Source organism: Salvelinus alpinus, chromosome 10 (assembly GCF_045679555.1).
Source record: "Salvelinus alpinus chromosome 10, SLU_Salpinus.1, whole genome shotgun sequence".
NCBI classification, from domain to species: domain Eukaryota; kingdom Metazoa; phylum Chordata; class Actinopteri; order Salmoniformes; family Salmonidae; genus Salvelinus; species Salvelinus alpinus.
This window is the reverse complement of record NC_092095.1, coordinates 70,171,104-70,192,534: the sequence shown is the minus strand read 5'-3', so window position 1 is coordinate 70,192,534 and position 21,431 is coordinate 70,171,104. Positions and strand designations below refer to the sequence as shown.

Genomic DNA, 21,431 nt, shown 5'->3' with positions numbered 1-21,431 from the left:
CTGAAACCTACTAAGCTCACTGCACTGTACTGGTGACATCATCAACAATGGACACATGCTACTATATCATGTTAAGAAGAAATTCAACTGTATTTTCATAGTTACAGTTACAGGACCACAATGTGAAAACACAGTGGACATCACACAGCACTTGTAGGTTCACATCACACACCACTTGTAGGTTGACACCACATACCACTTGTAGGTTGACATCACACACTACTTGTAGGCTGATAACACACACCACTTGTAGGTTGACATCACACACCATTTGTAGGTTGACATCACACACTACTTGTAGGTTGATAACACACAGCACTTATAGGTTGACAACACACAGCACTAACAGGCACGACACTATGTGATAGTTTACCTTCCGCAGTTGATATTCTATCTCTCTCTCTGGTCTCGCCTGCTGCTTGTCAATAAAACAAACAAATACAGTCAAGTCATTTCAGCACTTTTCCTCAGGACATTGATTAGCTGCTGTATCAGTCAAGTCATTTCAGGACTTTTCCTCAGGACATTGATTAGCTGCTGTATCAGTCAAGTCATTTCAGGACTTTTCCTCAGGACATTGATTAGTTGCTGTATCAGTCAAGTCATTTCAGGACTTTTCCTCAGGACATTGATTAGCTGCTGTATCAGTCAAGTCATTTCAGGACTTCTCCTCAGGACATTGATTAGCTGCTGTATCAGTCAAGTCATTTCAGGACTTTTCCTCGGGTCATTGATTAGCTGCTGTATCAGTCAAGTCATTTCAGGACTTTTCCTCAGGACATTGATTAGCTGCTGTATCAGTCAAGTCATTTCAGGACTTCTCCTCGGGACATTGATTAGCTGCTGTATCAGTCAAGTCATTTCAGGACTTTTCCTCAGGACATTGATTAGCTGCTGTATCAGTCAAGTCATTTCAGGACTTTTCCTCGGGTCATTGATTAGCTGCTGTATCAGTCAAGTCATTTCAGGACTTTTCCTCAGGACATTGATTAGCTGCTGTATCAGTCAAGTCATTTCAGGACTTCTCCTCGGGACATTGATTAGCTGCTGTATCAGTCAAGTCATTTCAGGACTTTTCCTCAGGACATTGATTAGCTGCTGTATCAGTCAAGTCATTTCAGGACTTCTCCTGGGGACATTGACTAGCTGCTGTATCAGGTGTGCTTGTATAGCGCTTGAGCAAAAGCCTGTAAAGACGTGTGTATCCCCTTACCGTGCGGCTGTGCCTGCCCCTCTGCTCGTGCCGTCTGAGGGTGCGTGGGGAAGGGAGGGTGGGCATTGGAGGAGCCCCAGAGATGGAGATGGTCACTCTGCGCTCGCGGCTGTTCGACCGTTGACGTTGCTGTTGGTCTGTAAACCATGATGGGAAACACTGTGGTCAGATGCTGACAGGGTCTCGCTACATTAGATGACTGTATTCACTAGCAGTCACCATGTTGTGTTACAGCTTTAACAGCCACTGGTTCCTCACTGAGATGAGATCAATCAAGAGTTTTCAGGAACCCAGACAAGCAGCTGTTCACAGTACTAACACTAGGTGGCACCACATATGAGGGATTACTGATGGACTTCACACCAACCCTGGTTCAAACTGTTGTTAGGTAGGGTGTATGGTTTATGGTGTGGGTGTTTGTGTGCTTTGCTTCCCAAGCTCTGTGTAGGGCTCAGAAGTTCTGCTTGGTATTTCTGTGTTAGGTGGTCTGTGTTAGGTGTTAGGTGGTGTGTGTTAGGTGTTAGGTGGTGTATGTTAAGTGGTCTGTGTTAGGTGGTCTGTGTTAGGTGGTGTATGTTAGGTGGTGTATGCTAGGTGATGTATGTTAGGTGATGTATGTTAGGTGATGTATGTTAGGTGGTGTATGTTAGGTGGTATATGCTAGGTGGTGTATGTTAGGTGGTGTATGCTAGGTGATGTATGTTAGGTGATGTATGTTAGGTGATGTATGTTAGGTGGTGTATGTTAGGTGGTATATGCTAGGTGGTGTATGTTAGGTGGTGTATGCTAGGTGATGTATGTTAGGTGATGTATGTTAGGTGGTGTATGCTAGGTGATGTATGTTAGGTGATGTATGTTAGGTGATGTATGTTAGGTGATGTATGTTAGGTGGTGTGTGTTAGGTGGTGTGTGTTAAGTGGTGTATGCTAGGTGATGTATGTTAGGTGATGTATGTTAGGTGGTGTATGCTAGGTGATGTATGTTAGGTGATGTATGTTAGGTGATGTATGTTAGGTGATGTATGTTAGGTGGTGTGTGTTAGGTGGTGTATGTTAGGTGGTGTATGTTAAGTGGTGTGTGTTAGGTGGTGTGTGTTAGGTCTTGTGTGTTAGGTGGTGTATGTTAGGTGGTGTATGTTAGGTGGTGTATGTTAAGTGGTGTATGGTAGGTGGTGTATGTTAGGTGGTGTGTGTTAGGTGGTGTATGGTAGGTGGTGTATGTTAGGTGGTGTATGGTAGGTGGTGTGTGTTAGGTGGTGTATGTTAAGTGGTGTGTGTTAGGTGGTGTGTGTTAGGTCTTGTGTGTTAGGTGGTGTATGTTAGGTGGTGTATGTTAGGTGGTGTATGTTAAGTGGTGTATGGTAGGTGGTGTATGTTAGGTGGTGTGTGTTAGGTGGTGTATGGTAGGTGGTGTATGTTAGGTGGTGTATGGTAGGTGGTGTGTGTTAGGTGGTGTGTGGTAGGTGGTGTATGTTAGGTGGTGTATGGTAGGTGGTGTATGTTAGGTGGTGTATATTAGGTGGCATGTGTTAGGTGATGTATGTTAGGTGATGTATGTTAGGTGGTGTGTGTTAGGTGGTGTATATTAGGTGGTGTATATTAGGTGGCGTGTGTTAGGTGGTGTATATTAGGTGGTGTATATTAGGTGGCGTGTGTTAGGTCTTGTGTGTTAGGTGGTGTATGTTAGGTGGTGTATGTTAGGTGGTGTATGTTAGGTGGTGTATATTAGGTGGTGTATATTAGGTTGCGTGTGTTAGGTGGTGTGTGTTAGGTGGTGTATATTAGGTTGCGTGTGTTAGGTGGTGTGTGTTAGGTGGTGTATATTAGGTTGCGTGTGTTAGGTGGTGTGTGTTAGGTGGTGTATATTAGGTTGCGTGTGTTAGGTGGTGTATGTTAGGTGGTGTATGTTAGGTGGTGTATGTTAGGTGGTGTATGTTAGGTGGTGTATGTTAGGTGGTGACCTCTCACCTCTGTGCAGGGCTCGCAGGCTCTGCTTGGCACATCTGTGGAGCTCCTCTACGCATGGCGGCCGGCTGCAGGGGTGAAACACGTTGTGGTGCTGGTGCCATGGGGCCTGGTAGTGCACTGTTAGCTTACTCTCCACATCCAGGTTAGAGACAGCTAGGGAGAGAGACAACAGGACAATAGATTGGTCATATTTATATTATTGAAATGATGTTCTTCGAAAGACAGACAGCAGGTTAGGTTCTGCTGTACTTTTCATTCATTGGCTGTTGTGATTGTTATTCATTGATAGGGTTATGAAGATTTAAAAAATATATATACTTTAATGTTTAATTAACTAGGCAAGTCAATTAAGAACAAATTATTATTTACAATGATGGCTTAAGATAGGGAGAGAGAGAACAGGAGAATAGATCGTTATTATTCATTTGCACATAAATTATTTTTTGCTATCACTGGGAGAGAAGACACTCAGCTATGTTTTTAGACACGGTATGACCCCAACGGTATGACCCCAACAGTATGACCCCAACGGTATGACCCCAACAGTATGACCCCAACGGTATGACCCCAACGGTATGACCCCAACGGTATGACCCCAACAGTATGACCCCAACGGTTTGACCCCAACAGTATGACCCCAACGGTATGACCCCAACAGTATGACCCCAACAGTATGACCCCAACGGTTTGACCCCAACGGTTTGACCCCAACAGTATGACCCCAACGGTATGACCCCAACAGTATGACCCCAACAGTATGACCCCAACGGTATGACCCCAACAGTATGACCCCAACAGTATGACCCCAACAGTATGACCCCAACAGTATGACCCCAACGGTTTGACCCCAACGGTATGACCCCAACGGTATGACCCCAACAGTATGACCCCAACAGTATGACCCCAACAGTATGACCCCAACGGTATGACCCCAACAGTATGACCCCAACAGTATGACCCCAACGGTATGACCCCAACGGTTTGACCCCAACGGTTTGACCCCAACGGTATGACCCCAACAGTATGACCCCAACGGTATGAGCCCAACAGTATGACCCCAACAGTATGACCCCAACAGTATGACCCCAACAGTATGACCCCAACAGTATGACAACGGTATGACCCCAACAGTATGAGCCTAACAGCCTTCCATTTACTTTGGTTGTCCAGCTACAATCACACCAAGACCTTGATATAAATCAATACATTATATATACATATCATTTATATACACATATATATTGAAATATTTCCGAGCAAAGGATCAAAATGTGATTCTGACGTTGAACTTCGAGGAAACCCGCCCAACATGAACAGGAGGAAGACAGGAGTTATGAAACCAGTCACTGCCATTCCATACCAGCAGGGGGCAGTAACACATATCAACATCAACTGAATTAAGCCGACAACTGCTCCAATGACAGCCGTCCATGTTTCCTCAAAACACCATCTCTGCTGCTGTTATACATCAACACACAGATGCACGGGAACATCTGATTTAAAGAGGCGGTGGTGTTGTTATGATTCAGACAAAAGACAATGCTGCTTTTATCCTCCAAGGCTGGGAGACGGGGATGAGAGGAGGAGAGAGATGAACAGAAGATACGAGGGAGATGTAGCCCTCTTTCTTTCATCATCTTTTATCTTCTGGCCTTGCTTTCATTTCAATCCTCATATTACAACAGCAGCATCTGTTCATTAACATCTACAGTAGGTGTGTGTGTGTGTGTGTCTGTGTGTGTGTGTTCGCTGTGCGTATCTGAGAGTTAGTTCGCTGGGTTCGTGTGTGCGCTCTCGCGCGTGTGTGTAGTCTGTTGTTTCCTTGAATAACCCAGGCTCATCTGTAACCAGGCAACCCTTCCTCCTATCTGATGTAGGATGAATAGAACGATCTCTATCAATCCATAATCATGAGACTAATGTGGATGAGACGATCTGTCCAGGTCTGATGATTTCAGCCCAGAGAAAGCAGAACATTCAACAGGTCTCTGACAGCCAGGAAATGAATAAACACAGCTAGCTTGCACAGTGTATGTTACCAGCTGGGTTGTGCCTCTATACAAGACTGTGTTAGCCTGCTATATCTTCAGGTCTCAGACAAGGTTATTCATCACACTGTTGCACAAGACTGTGTTATCCCAATGAGCTAAAGGCTTTGACCTCCATCAGTGGGCTACCAGTCTTGTGGTGCACAGGAGAGAGAAGGTGTAGAGCCATTCGTCCTCCGAAACACAACCCCTCCAAGCCGCACTGCATCTTGACACACTGCTCGCTTAACCCGGAAGTCAGCCGCACCAATGTGTCAGAGGAAACACAGTATAACTGGCGACCGAAGTCAGCTTGCAGACGCCCGGCCCGCCACAGGAGTCGCTAGAGCGCAATGGGACAACCCTCCCCTAACCCGGACAAAGCTGGGCCAATTGTGCGCCGCCTCATGGGTCTCCCGGTCACGGCCGGCTGTGACACAGCCTGGGATCGAACCTAGGTCTGTAGTGACGCCTCTAGCACTGCAATGCAGAGCCTTAGACCGCTGTGCCACTTAGGAGGCCCACCTAGGGCCTTTAAGTGACACTGAAGTGAGTATTGATAATGACGAGGGAAGAAATCGATACAATTCAAATTTCTGATATTATTTTTTACGAATTACCATATCGTATCGTTTTCACAATATCACAATATTATTTTGGCGCAAGGTGTGGCTGTAGCTGCACCAAAACTGTTTCCTTCATAGCTTGTTCTCCATCTTCTTTTTAAACAGGGAGACAATTTGTTTTCAGCATTTTTGTTGAATCGCAACATATAGAATCGTGAGAATCATAAGAATGACAATATGTTTCATATCATCTCCTAAGTATCGTGATAATATTGTATTGTGAGGTTCCTGACAATTCCCCGCCTAGTTACTGCCTTCAGCCACTGCTGCTGTAATGGAGTAGAGGTGGTGGATTCAGCCTCTGCTGCTGTAATAGAGTAGAGGTGGTGGATTCAGCCTCTGCTGCTGTAATGGAGTAGAGGTGGTGGATTCAGCCTCTGCTGCTGTAATGGAGTAGAGGTGGTGGATTCAGCCACTGCTGCTGTAATGGAGTAGAGGTGGTGGATTCAGCCTCTGCTGCTGTAATGGAGTAGAGGTGGTGGATTCAGCCTCTGCTGCTGTAATGGAGTAGAGATGGTGGATTCAGCCTCTGCTGCTGTAATGGAGTAGAGGTGGTGGATTCAGCCTCTGCTGCTGTAATGGAGTAGAGGTGGTGGATTCAGCCTCTGCTGCTGTAATGGAGTAGAGGTGGTGGATTCAGCCTCTGCTGCAGTAATGGAGTAGAGATGGTGGATTCAGCCTCTGCTGCTGTAATGGAGTAGAGATGTTGGATTCAGCCTCTGCTGCTGTAATGGAGTAGAGGTAGTGGATTTGTGTCACGTACTGTTACAGCACACCCTCCACCTCTCCTTTCCTCATTTGTTCTCCTCTCCTCCTCTCTTTTCTCTCTCCTCTCATCTTCTCTCCTCTCCTCTCTTCCATTCCTTTCCTCCTTCTCTCCTCTCCTCTCTTCCATTCCTTTCCTCCTCCTCTCCTCTCCTCTCCTCTCCTCTCCTCTCCTCTCCTCTCCTCTCCTCTCCTCTCCTCTCATCCTCCTCTCCTCCTCCTCTCCTCCTCCTCCTCTCCTCTCCTCTCCTCCTCCTCTCCTCCAGATAGCTTATGCAGCAGCAGTGTATCATCAGAGAATGCAGTGGATTTTAAAGAGTCAATTACTCAGCAACATTTTCTTCCTCACATCACATGGTTTTAGTGCTGTGCATCATCAAGAAACATATCAGAGAGAGAGAGAGAGAGACAGAGAGAGCGAGAGATAGAGAGAGAGATATTTAAATATAGAGAGAGAGAGATATAGAGAGAGAGAGAAAGAGAAAGAAAGAAAGAGAGGAGAGAGAGATAGATAGAGGAGAGGAGAGAGGAGAGTGTGAGAGAAAAATAGAGTGAAAAAAAGAGAGAAAGAGAGAGAGAGAGAGAGAGAGAGAGAGAGAGAGAGAGAGAGAGAGAGAGAGAGAGAGAGAGAGAGAGAGAGAGAGAGAGAGAGAGAGAGAGAGAGAGAGAGAGAGAGAGAGAAGAAGAGAGAGGAAGAGAGAGGAGAGAGAGAGGATAGAGAGAAGAGAGAGAGAGAGGAGAGAGAGAAAAAGGAAGAGAGAGGAGAGAGAAAAAGGAAGAGAGAGGAGAGAGAGAGAGAGGAGAGAGAGAAGAGAGAGCGAGAGGAGAGAGAGAAAAAGGAAGAGAGAGGAGAGAGAGAGATGACTTCCACGAGCGTTCCTTCTCCTTATGCACTGAACACAGTCATTGTTTCACAGAAAACAGCATCAACAAAAGCATAATATTAAGCATAACGATCACGATAACCAACAAAGGCTTGCAGTGGATACATAACACACACACACACAGTACACACCTCTACCTATCGCCCGAGTTGGATCGGCCAAACCCAGTGCGTGACCTTTCAAGTCATCCCTATGTCCAGCCATTCAGCTAGCACCAAACATCTGCACAACAGAGGTGGTTCGATGAGTAACCTTCCCTGAAGACTTGCGTTACGTCTGAAGACTCGATGACAGTCAGTCACACACACTCCATCCCTACACTAGCGCAATGCCAGTCACTCACCTGTCCCTCATGTTATGTCTAGCCTTCATCCCTCCTCCTACCTGCAATGTCCTTCTCCTGTCTTCCTCCTCTCCTACTCCTCTTCCTCCTCTGCATGCGACAGGGAGGAATCGTTCTCTGCGAGTTACCCATCCCTGCGTGTTATCCATCTCCCGCTTCAGTGGCTACACTGAGAGACGGACGGGGCAGCATGTCCGTGAGAGACAGAGACCAACTCAGGTCTGACAGAGTGGACGAGCTCTCTCTGTATCTGACTGATACTGTACCCTGTCTCTCTCTACATCCCTCTCTTTCTCCCTCTCTCTCTCTCTCCATCTGTCTCTCTCTCTCTCTGTCTCTCTCTACATCTCTCTCTCTCTCTCTGTCTCTCTCTACATCCCTCTCTTTCTCCCTCTCTCTCTCTCTCTCTCTTCTGTCTGCAGGTGTGGACTCAGCAGTTTACAGCATCATCAGCCTGGCCCAGGAACTTATCCCACTCCAGAGCAGCAGAGAGGACTAGTAACAGTATTGACAAGCTGTAACTTCCATATCACTTCCACAGTGTAGACTGTGTACAGCAATGTGTAGACTGTGTACAGCAATGTGTAGACTGTGTACAGCAATGTGTAGACTGTGTACAGCAATGTGTAGACTGTGTACAGCAATATGTAGACTGTGCACAGCAATATGTCGACTGTGTACAGCAATGTGTAGACTGTGTACAGCAATGTGTAGACTGTGTACAGCAATGTGTAGACTGTGCACAGCAATATGTAGACTGTGTACAGCAATGTGTAGACTGTGCACAGCAATATGTAGACTGTGTACAGCAATATGTAGACTGTGTACAGCAATGTGTAGACTGTGTACAGCAATATGTAGACTGTGTACAGCAATGTGTAGACTGTGTACAGCAATATGTAGACTGTGTACAGCAATGTGTAGACTGTGTACAGCAATATGTAGACTGTGTACAGCAATATGTAGACTGTGTACAGCAATGTGTAGACTGTGTACAGCAATGTGTAGACTGTGTACAGCAATGTGTAGACTGTGTACAGCAATGTGTAGACTGTGTACAGCAATGTGTAGACTGTGTACAGCAATATGTAGACTGTGTACAGCAATGTGTAGACTGTGTACAGCAATGTGTCTCCTCCAAGATGCAGGTTCAGTCAGGAACAACACATTGTTATATGTGATGTAAATACCACATTATTGGATAGAAACTGACCAACCTAGACTCAATACTTATATGTTGTGCATATATCTCTCCTCCTAAATTTATTAACACACGAATATACAGTCGTGGCCAAAAGTTTTGAGAATGACACAAATATAAATTTTCACAAAGTCTGCTGTCTCAGTGTCTTTAGATATTTTTGTCAGATGTTACTATGGAATAGTATAATTACAAGCATTTCATAAGTGTCAAAGGCTTTTATTGACAATTACATGAAGTTGATGCAAAGAGTCAATATTTGTTGACCCTTCTTTTTCAAGACCTCTGCAATCCTCCCTGGCATGCTGTCAATTAACTTCTGGGCCACATCCTGACTGATGGCAGCCCATTCTTGCATAATCAATGCTTGGAGTTTGTCAGAATTTGTGGGTTTTTGTTTGTCCACCCGCCTCTTGAGGATTGACCACAAGTTCTCAATGGGATTAAGGTCTGGGGAGTTTCCTGGCCATGGACCCAAAATATCGATGTTTTGTTCCCCGAGCCACTTTTGCCTTATGGTAAGGTGCTCCATCATGCTGGAAAAGGCATTGTTCGTCACCAAACTGTTACTGGATGGTTGGGAGAAGTTGCTCTCTGAGAATGTGTTGGTACCATTCTTTATTCATGGCTGTGTTCTTAGGCAAAATTGTGAGTGAGCCCACTCCCTTGGCTGAGAAGCAACCCCACACATGAATGGTCTCAGGATGTTTTACTGTTGGCATGACACAGAACTGATGGTAGTGCTCACCTTGTCTTCTCCGGACAAGCTTTTTCCGGATGCCCCAAACAAACGGAAAGGGAATTCATCAGAGAAAATGACTTTACCCCAGTCCTCAGCAGTCCAATCCCTGTACCTTTTGCAGAATATCAGTCTGTCCCTGATGTTTTTCCTGGAGAGAAGTGGCTTCTTTGCTGCCCTTCTTGACACCAGGCCATCCTCCAAAAGTCTTCGCCTCACTGTGCGTGCAGATGCACTCACACCTGCCTGCTGCCATTCCTGAGCAAGCTCTGTACTGGTGGTGCCCCGATCCCGCAGCTGAATCAACTTTAGGAGACGGTCCTGGCGCTTGCTGGACTTTCTTGGGCGCCTTGAAGCCTTCTTCACAACAATTGAACCGCTCTCCTTGAGTTCTTGATGATCCGATAAATGGTTGATTTAGGTGCAATCTTACCGGCAGCAGTATCCTTGCCTGTGAAGCCCTTTTTGTGCAAAGCAATGATGATGGCACATGTTTCCTTGCAGGTAACCATGGTTGACAGAGGAAGAACAATGATTCCAAGCACCACCCTCCTTTTGAAGCTTCCAGTCTGTTATTCGAACTCAATCAGCATGACAGAGTGATCTCCAGCCTTGTCCTCGTCAACACTCACACCCGTGTTAACAAGAGAATCACTGACATGATGTCAGCTGGTCCTTTTGTGGTAGGGCTGAAATGCAGTGGACATTTTTTTATGGGATTCAGTTCATTTGCATGGCAAAGAGGGACTTTGCAATTAATTGCAATTCATCTGATCACTCTTCATAACATTCTGGAGTACATGCAAATTGCCATCATACAACCTGAGGCAGCAGACTGTGAAAATTAATATTTGTGTCGTTCTCAAAACTTTTGGCCACGACTGTACACCATTTAGCTCTATATGCTTCGGAAAATGGTCTGTATTTGACACTTGTTTCTGAGCAGCTTTATAGTAATGATATTGAAGTCTGTAACAGGGCTGTAACAGGGCTGAATAATGCAGCAGCTCTACAGTAATGATATTAAAGGTTGTAATAGGGCTGTAACAGGGCTGTAACAGGGCTGTATAATGCAGCAGCTCTACAGTAATGATATTAAAGGCTGCAACAGGGCTGTATAATGCAGCAGCTCTACAGTAATGATAGTAAAGGCTGTAACAGGGCTGTATAATGCAGCAGCTCTACAGTAATGATAGTAAAGGCTGTAACAGGGCTGTAACAGGGCTGTAACAGGGCTGAATAATGCAGCAGCTCTACAGTAATGATAGTAAAGGCTGTAACAGGGCTGTAACAGGGCTGTATACTGCAGCAGCTCTACAGTAATGATAGTAAAGGCTGTAACAGGGCTGTAACAGGGCTGTAACAGGGCTGTAACAGCGCTGTATAATGTAGCAGCTCTACAGTAATGATAGTAAAGGCTGTAACAGGGTTGTAACAGGGCTGTAACAGGGCTGTATACTACAGCAGCTCTACAGTAATGATAGTAAAGGCTGTAATAGGGCTGTAACAGGGCTGTATACTGCAGCAGCTCTACAGTAATGATAGTAAAGGCTGTAACAGGGCTGTATACTGCAGCAGCTCTACAGTAATGATATTGAAGGTTGTAACAGGGCTGTAACAGGGCTGTAACAGGGCTGTATAATGCAGCAGGCAGATAGAGCTCAGATAGTCCAGATGCCACAGCCCCTCCTCTCTCTCTCTTCCTAGTGCAGCTGCAGCAGATATACAAGTCATTAGTGGTGAAAAGTATTAGTGCAGACAAATCTGGGTCAGAACAGAGTAGAACACGCCTTGAAGCCTTCTTCACAACAATTGAACCGCTCTCCTTGAGTTCTTGATGATCCGATAAATGGTTGATTTAGGTGCAATCTTACCGGCAGCAGTATCCTTGCCTGTGAAGCCCTTTTTGTGCAAAGCAATGATGATGGCACATGTTTCCTTGCAGGTAACCATGGTTGACAGAGGAAGAACAATGATTCCAAGCACCACCCTCCTTTTGAAGCTTCCAGTCTGTTATTCGAACTCAATCAGCATGACAGAGTGATCTCCAGCCTTGTCCTCGTCAACACTCACACCCGTGTTAACAAGAGAATCACTGACATGATGTCAGCTGGTCCTTTTGTGGTAGGGCTGAAATGCAGTGGACATTTTTTTATGGGATTCAGTTCATTTGCATGGCAAAGAGGGACTTTGCAATTAATTGCAATTCATCTGATCACTCTTCATAACATTCTGGAGTACATGCAAATTGCCATCATACAACCTGAGGCAGCAGACTGTGAAAATTAATATTTGTGTCGTTCTCAAAACTTTTGGCCACGACTGTACACCATTTAGCTCTATATGCTTCGGAAAATGGTCTGTATTTGACACTTGTTTCTGAGCAGCTTTATAGTAATGATATTGAAGTCTGTAACAGGGCTGTAACAGGGCTGAATAATGCAGCAGCTCTACAGTAATGATATTAAAGGTTGTAATAGGGCTGTAACAGGGCTGTAACAGGGCTGTATAATGCAGCAGCTCTACAGTAATGATATTAAAGGCTGCAACAGGGCTGTATAATGCAGCAGCTCTACAGTAATGATAGTAAAGGCTGTAACAGGGCTGTATAATGCAGCAGCTCTACAGTAATGATAGTAAAGGCTGTAACAGGGCTGTAACAGGGCTGTAACAGGGCTGAATAATGCAGCAGCTCTACAGTAATGATAGTAAAGGCTGTAACAGGGATGTAACAGGGCTGTATACTGCAGCAGCTCTACAGTAATGATAGTAAAGGCTGTAACAGGGCTGTAACAGGGCTGTAACAGGGCTGTAACAGCGCTGTATAATGTAGCAGCTCTACAGTAATGATAGTAAAGGCTGTAACAGGGTTGTAACAGGGCTGTAACAGGGCTGTATACTACAGCAGCTCTACAGTAATGATAGTAAAGGCTGTAATAGGGCTGTAACAGGGCTGTATACTGCAGCAGCTCTACAGTAATGATAGTAAAGGCTGTAACAGGGCTGTATACTGCAGCAGCTCTACAGTAATGATATTGAAGGTTGTAACAGGGCTGTAACAGGGCTGTATAATGCAGCAGGCAGATAGAGCTCAGATAGTCCAGATGCCACAGCCCCTCCTCTCTCTCTCTTCCTAGTGCAGCTGCAGCAGATATACAAGTCATTAGTGGTGAAAAGTATTAGTGCAGACAAATCTGGGTCAGAACAGAGTAGAACACACAGCCAGCGCATTGGTGCTGGTGATGAGGGGTCATGGTGTGTGTGTGTGTGTGTGTGTGTGTGTGTGTGTGTGTGTGTGTGTGTGTGTGTGTGTGTGTGTGTGTGTGTGTGTGTGTGTGTGTGTGTGTGTGTGTGTGTGTGTGTGTGTGTGAGTGGGTGGGTTGGGGGGGTTGTGTTTAGAAAGCTGTTGTAGGAGAGAGGATATTATTGTACTGTACATAATCATCCTGAGTAAATAACACGGCGGTCAGTATTGTTAATCACCCCTGCAGGTCTCCATAGTCAAATAATAACACGGAGGTCAGTATTGTTAATCACCCCTGCAGGTCTCCATAGTCAAATAATAACACGGAGGTCAGTATTGTTAATCACCCCTGCAGGTCTCCATAGTCAAATAATAACACGGAGGTCAGTATTGTTAATCACCCCTACAGGTCTCCATAGTCAAATAATAACACGGAGGTCAGTATTGTTAATCACCCCTGCAGGTCTCCATAGTCAAATAATAACACGGAGGTCAGTATTGTTAAATACCCCTGCAGGTCTCCATAGTCAAATAATAACACGGAGGTCAGTATTGTTAAATACCCCTGCAGGTCTCCATAGTCAAATAATAACACGGAGGTCAGTATTGTTAATCACCCCTACAGGTCTCCATAGTCAAATAATAACACGGAGGTCAGTATTGTTAATCACCCCTACAGGTCTTCATAGTCAAATAATAACACGGAGGTCAGTATTGTTAATCACCCCTACAGGTCTTCATAGTCATTTAGCAGACACTTTATAAAAAGCTATTCACAGTTCATAGTGACATTGTGATACATTCATAATATGTGGAAAAATACTGTCTGTGTAGGAATCTCTCTCTCTCTCTCTCCCTCTCTCTCTCTCTCTCTTTCCATCTCTGACAGCAGAGTGGGGGATGTGCGGACGGCGGACGGCAGTGGCATGTATATCTGTCTGTTCCTCACAGCTGGCTACCTAAAGGTGATCCTGATAGCGTTTGATAATCCCACAACGATACAACAACGCTCAGCTATGCTTTCACCAAATACTGCTGGGTCCTGTTATGGGACTGTTGTTGACTATAGACACCACACCAAGTCTATAGACACCACATCAAGACTATAGACACCACAACAAGACTATAGACACCACATCAAGACTATAGACACCACATCAAGACTATAGACACCACATCAAGTCTATAGACACCACAACAAGACTATAGACACCACATCAAGACTATAGACACCACATCAAGTCTATAGACACCACATCAAGACTATAGACACCACAACAAGACTATAGACACCACATCAAGTCTATAGACACCACATCAAGACTATAGACACCACAACAAGACTATAGACACCACATCAAGACTATAGACACCACATCAAGACTATAGACACCACATCAAGTCTATAGACACCACATCAAGACTATAGACACCACAACAAGACTATAGACACCAGATCAAGACTATAAACACCACAACAAGACTATAGACACCACATCAAGACTATAGACACCACATCAAGACTATAGACACCACATCAAGTCTATAGACACCACATCAAGACTATATACACCACATCAAGTCTATAGACACCACATCAAGTCTATAGACACCACATCAAGACTATAGACACCACATCAAGTCTATAGACACCACATCAAGACTATAGACACCACATCAAGACTATAGACACCACATCAAGTCTATAGACACCACATCAAGTCTATAGACACCACATCAAGACTATAGACACCACAACAAGACTATAGACACCACATCAAGTCTATAGACACCACATCAAGACTATAGACACCACAACAAGACTATAGACACCACATCAAGACTATAGACACCACATCAAGACTATAGACACCACATCAAGTCTATAGACACCACATCAAGACTATAGACACCACAACAAGACTATAGGACACCACATCAAGACTATAGACACCACAACAAGACTATAGACACCACATCAAGACTATAGACACCACATCAAGACTATAGACATCACATCAAGTCTATAGACACCACATCAAGACTATATACACCACATCAAGTCTATAGACACCACATGAAGTCTATAGACACCACATCAAGACTATATACACCACATCAAGTCTATAGACACCACATCAAGACTATAGACACCACATCAAGACTATAGACACCACATCAAGACTATAGACACCACATCAAGTCTATAGACACCACATCAAGACTATAGACACTACATCAATACTATAGACACCACATCAAGACTATAGACACCACATCAAGTCTATAGACACCACATCAAGACTATAGACACCACAACAAGACTATAGACACCACATCAAGTCTATAGACACCACATCAAGACTATAGACACCACAACAAGACTATAGACACCACATCAAGACTATAGACACCACATCAAGTCTATAGACACCACATCAAGACTATAGACACCACATCAAGACTATAGACACCACATCAAGACTATAGACACCACATCAAGACTATAGACACCACATCAAGACTATAGACACCACAACAAGACTATAGACACCACATCAAGACTATAGACACCAACAACATGGTTGGTGTCTATAGTCAACATGTGTAACACGTGAGAAAAGCAGTCAGCATCATCTGCTGTAGCATATCTCTCCAGCCTGACTTAACTAATCAAGTCTTATAGAATGGCTACCAAGACTAGCCATCATCAGCATACAAGTATTCATCCCCCTTGGCGTTTGTCCTATTTTGTTGCATTAGACCTAGTAATTTAAATTGATTTTTATTTGGATTTCATTTAATGGACGTTCACAAAATAGTTCAAATTGGTGAAGTGAAATGAAAAAACTGAAAAGTGCTGCGTGCATATGTATTCACCTCCTTTACTATGAAGCCACTAAATAAGATCTGGTGCAACCAATTACCTTCAGAAGTCACAGAATAAGTTAAATAAAGTCCACCTGTGTGCAATCTAAGTGTCACATGATCTGTCACATGATCTCAGTATATATACACCTGTTCTGAAAGGCCCCAGAGTCTGCAACACCCCTAAGCAAGGGGCACCACCAAGCAAGCGGCACCATGAAGACCAAGGAGCTCTCCAAACAGGTCAGGGACAAAGTTGTGAAGAAGTACAGATCAGGGTTGGGTTATAAAAAAATATCCAAAACTTTGACATCCCACGGAGCACCATTAAATCCATTATTAAAACATTTAAAGAATATGGCACCACAACAAACCTGCCAAGAAAGGGCCGCCCACCAAAACTCACAGACCAGGCAAGGAGGGCATTAATCAGAGAGGCAACAAAGAGACAAACATAACCCAGAAGGAGCTGCAAAGCTCCACCGCGGACATTGGAGTATCTGTCCATAGGACAGATTTTAGGTTTTAGGCTGGGTTTCTGTACAGCACTTTGAGATATCAGCTGATGTAAGAAGGGCTATATAAATACATTTGATTTGATTTGATTTGACCACTTTAAGCTGTACACTCCACAGAGCTGGGCTTTATGGAAGAGTGGCCAGAAAAAAAGCCATTGCTTTAAGAAAAAAATAAGCAAACATGTTTGGTGTTTGCCAAAAGGCATGTGGGAGACTCCCCAAACATATGGAAGAAGGTACTCTGGTCAGATGAGACTAAAATTGAGCTTTTTGGCCATCAAGGAAAACGCTATGTCTGGCGCAAACCCAACACCTCTCATCACCCCGAGAACACCATCCCCACAGTGAAGCATGGTGGTGGCAGCATCATGCTGTGGTAATGTTTTTCATTGGCAGGGACTGGGAAACTGATGATGACGCTAAATACAGGGAAATTATTGAGGGAAACCTATTTCAGTCTTCCAGAGATTTGGAACGGAGGTTCACCTTCCAGCAGGAAAATGACCCTAAGCATACTGCTAAAGCAACACTCGAGTAGTTTACGGGAAAACATTTAAATATCTTGGAATGGCCTAGTCAAAGCCCAGATCTCAATCCAATTGAGAATATGTGGTATGGTTTGAAGATTGCTGTACACCAGCGGAACCCATCCAACTTGAAGGAGCTGGAGCAGTTTTGCCTTGAAGAATGGGCAAAAATCCCAGTGGCTAGATGTGCCAACCTTATAGAGACATACCCCAAGAGACTTGCACGCTCAAGTTATCATTTTTTTTGTCTTATTTCTTGTTTGTTTCACAATAAAAAATATTTTGTATCTTCAAAGTGGTAGGCAAAGTGTGTAAATCAAATGATACAAACCCCTCAAAAATCCATTTTAATTCCAGGTTGTAAGGCAACAAAATAGGAAAAATGCCAACGGGAGTGAATACTTTCGCAAGCCACTGTACAGTATATCAAGCCCAGTCACACACATTAACACACACACATGAAATGGTGCTGTAGTACTGCTCTTCATGTCGCTTGTTCCTCTAGGAGCCTCATACCGTTTAATCTACGTACACCCTCACTGTCTTCTGTTTAATCTACACACACCCTCACTGTCTTCTGTTTAATCTACACACACCCTCACTGTTTTCTGTTTAATCTACACACACCCTCACTGTCTTTTGTTTAATCTACACACACCCTCACTGTCTTCTGTTTAATCTACACACACCTTCACTGTCTTCTGTTTAATCTACACACACCCTCACTGTCTTCTGTTTAATCTACACACACCCTCACTGTCTTCTGTTTAATCTACACACACCCTCACTGTCTTCTGTTTAATCTACACACACCCTCAATGTTTTCTGTTTAATCTACAAACACCCTCACTGTCTTCTGTTTAATCTACACACACCCTCACTGTCTTCTGTTTAATCTACACACACCCTCACTGTTTTCTGTTTAATCTACACACACCCTCACTGTCTTCTGTTTAATCTACACACACCCTCACTCTCCTATGTTTAATCTACACACACCCTCACTGTCTTTTGTTTAATCTACACACACCCTCACTGTCTTCTGTTTAATCTACACACACCCTCACTGTCTTCTGTTTAATCTACACACACCTTCACTGTCTTCTGTTTAATCTACACACACCCTCACTGTCTTCTGTTTAATCTACACACACCCTCACTGTCTTCTGTTTAATCTACACACACCCTCACTGTCTTCTGTTTAATCTACACGCACCTTCAGTGTCTTCTGTTTAATCTACACACACCCTCACTGTCTTCTGTTTAATCTACACACACCCTCACTGTCTTCTGTTTAATCTACACACACCTTCACTGTCTTCTGTTTAATCTACACACACCCTCACTGTCTTCTGTTTAATCTACACCCCCCCCACTGTCTTCTGTTTAATCTACACACACCTTCACTGTCTTCTGTTTAATGTACACACACCCTCACTGTCTTCTGTTTAATCTAAACACACCCTCACTGTCTTCTGTTTAATCTACACACACCTTCACTGTCTTCTGTTTAATCTACACACACCCTCAATGTCTTCTGTTTAATCTACACACACCCTCACTGTCTTCTGTTTAATCTACACACACCCTCACTGTCTTCTGTTTAATCTACACACACCCTCACTCTCCTATGTTTAATCTACACACACCCTCACTGTCTTCTGTGTAATCTACACACCCTCAGTGTCTTCTGTTTAATCTAAAAACACCCTCACTGTCTTCTGTTTAATCTACACACCCTCACTCTCTTCTGTTTAATCTACACACACCCACTCTCTTCTGTTTATTCTACACACCCTCACTCTCTTCTGTTTAATCTATACACCCTCACTGTCTTCTGTTTAATCTACACACACTCACTCTCTTCTGTTTAATCTAAAATTACCCTCACTGTCTTCTGTTTAATCTACACACACCCTCACTCTCTTCTGTTTAACCTACACACCCTCACTCTCTTCTGTTTAATCTACACACCCTCGCTGTCTTCTGTTTAATCTACACACCCTCACTCTCTTCTGTTTAATCTACACACACCCTCACTCTCTTCTGTTTAATCTACACACCCTCACTCTCTTCTATTTAATCTGCACACACCCTCACTCTCTTCTGTTTAATCTACACACCCTCACTCTCTTCTGTTTAATCTACACACACCCTCGCTCTCTTCTATTTAATCTACACACCCTCGCTCTCTTCTGTTTACTCTACACACCCTCACTGTCTTCTGTTTAATCTACACACCCTCACTCTCTTCTGTTTAATCTACACACCCTCACTCTCTTCTGTTTAATCTAAAAACACCCTCGCTCTCTTCTGTTTAATCTACACACCCTCACTGTCTTCTGTTTAATCTACACACCCTCACTCTCTTCTGTTTAATCTACACACCCTCACTCTCTTCTGTTTAATCTAAAAACACCCTCACTCTCTTCTGTTTAATCTACACACCCTCACTGTCTTCTGTTTAATCTACACACACCCTCACTCTCTTCTGTTTGATCTACACACCCTCACTCTCCTATGTTTAATCTATACACCCTCACTGTCTTCTGTTTAATCTACACACACTCACTCTCTTCTGTTTAATATAAAATTACCCTCACTGTCTTCTGTTTAATCTACACACACTCACTCTCTTCTGTTTAATATAAAATTACCCTCACTGTCTTCTGTTTAATCTACACACACCCTCACTCTCTTCTGTTTAATCTATACACCCTCACTGTCTTCTGTTTAATCTACACACACTCACTCTCTTCTGTTTAATCTAAAATTACCCTCACTGTCTTCTGTTTAATCTACACACACCCTCACTCTCTTCTGTTTAACCTACACACACTCACTCTCTTCTGTTTAACCTACACACCCTCACTCTCTTCTGTTTAATCTACACACCCTCACTCTCTTCTGTTTAATCTACACACCCTCACTCTCTTCTGTTTAATCTACACACACCCTCACTCTCTTCTGTTTAATCTACACACCCTCACTCTCTTCTATTTAATCTGCACACACCCTCACTCTCTTCTGTTTAATCTACACACCCTCACTCTCTTCTGTTTAATCTACACACACCCTCGCTCTCTTCTATTTAATCTACACACCCTCGCTCTCTTCTGTTTACTCTACACACCCTCACTGTCTTCTGTTTAATCTACACACCCTCACTCTCTTCTGTTTAATCTACACACCCTCACTCTCTTCTGTTTAATCTAAAAACACCCTCGCTCTCTTCTGTTTAATCTACACACCCTCACTGTCTTCTGTTTAATCTACACACCCTCACTGTCTTCTGTTTAATCTACACACCCTCACTCTCTTCTGTTTAATCTAAAAACACCCTCACTCTCTTCTGTTTAATCTACACACCCTCACTGTCTTCTGTTTAATCTACACACACCCTCACTCTCTTCTGTTTGATCTACACACCCTCACTCTCCTATGTTTAATCTATACACCCTCACTGTCTTCTGTTTAATCTACACACACTCACTCTCTTCTGTTTAATATAAAATTACCCTCACTGTCTTCTGTTTAATCTACACGCACCTTCAGTGTCTTCTGTTTAATCTACACACTGTCTTCTGTTTAATCTACACACACCCTCACTGTCTTCTGTTTAATCTACACACACCTTCACTGTCTTCTGTTTAATCTACACCCCCCCCCCACTGTCTTCTGTTTAATCTACACACACCTTCACTGTCTTCTGTTTAATGTACACACACCCTCACTGTCTTCTGTTTAATCTAAACACACCCTCACTGTCTTCTGTTTAATCTACACACACCTTCACTGTCTTCTGTTTAATCTACACACACCCTCAATGTCTTCTGTTTAATCTACACACACCCTCACTGTCTTCTGTTTAATCTACACACACCCTCACTGTCTTCTGTTTAATCTACACACACCCTCACTCTCCTATGTTTAATCTACACACACCCTCACTGGCTTCTGTGTAATCTACACACCCTCAGTGTCTTCTGTTTAATCTAAAAACACCCTCACTGTCTTCTGTTTAATCTACACACACCCACTCTCTTCTGTTTATTCTACACACCCTCACTCTCTTCTGTTTGATCTACACACACCCTCACTCACTCTCTTCTGTTTAATCTACACACCCTCACTCTCTTCTATTTAATCTACACACACCCTCACTCACTCTCTTCTGTTTAATCTACACACCCTCACTCTCTTCTATTTAATCTGCACACACCCTCACTCTCTTCTGTTTAATCTACACACCCTCACTCTCTTCTGTTTAATCTACACACACCCTCGCTCTCTTCTATTTAATCTACACACCCTCGCTCTCTTCTGTTTACTCTACACACCCTCACTGTCTTCTGTTTAATCTACACACCCTCACTCTCTTCTGTTTAATCTAAAAACACCCTCGCTCTCTTCTGTTTAATCTACACACCCTCACTGTCTTCTGTTTAATCTACACACCCTCACTCTCTTCTGTTTAATCTACACACCCTCACTCTCTTCTGTTTAATC

The 21,431-nt window shown here is 43.7% G+C and overlaps 1 protein-coding gene across 3 annotated transcripts in view; it reads right to left on the bottom strand.

Annotated features, from left to right (window-relative positions):
* Nucleotides 1-21,431, bottom strand: part of nhsb (Nance-Horan syndrome b (congenital cataracts and dental anomalies)) — a 177,711-nt gene that overhangs the window by 16,807 nt on the left and 139,473 nt on the right. For 2 of the 3 annotated variants that reach the window (XM_071330791.1, XM_071330792.1), the window contains exons 2-4: nt 3,181-3,333; nt 1,214-1,350; nt 374-415 (exon numbers count right to left, since the gene is read on the bottom strand). In XM_071330791.1, the coding sequence (XP_071186892.1) occupies nt 374-415; nt 1,214-1,350; nt 3,181-3,333 (332 nt within the window). Of the gene's footprint in view, nt 1-373; nt 416-1,213; nt 1,351-3,180; nt 3,334-7,866; nt 8,289-21,431 lie in introns of those variants that run through there. The other variant, XM_071330793.1, reaches the window with a different exon arrangement.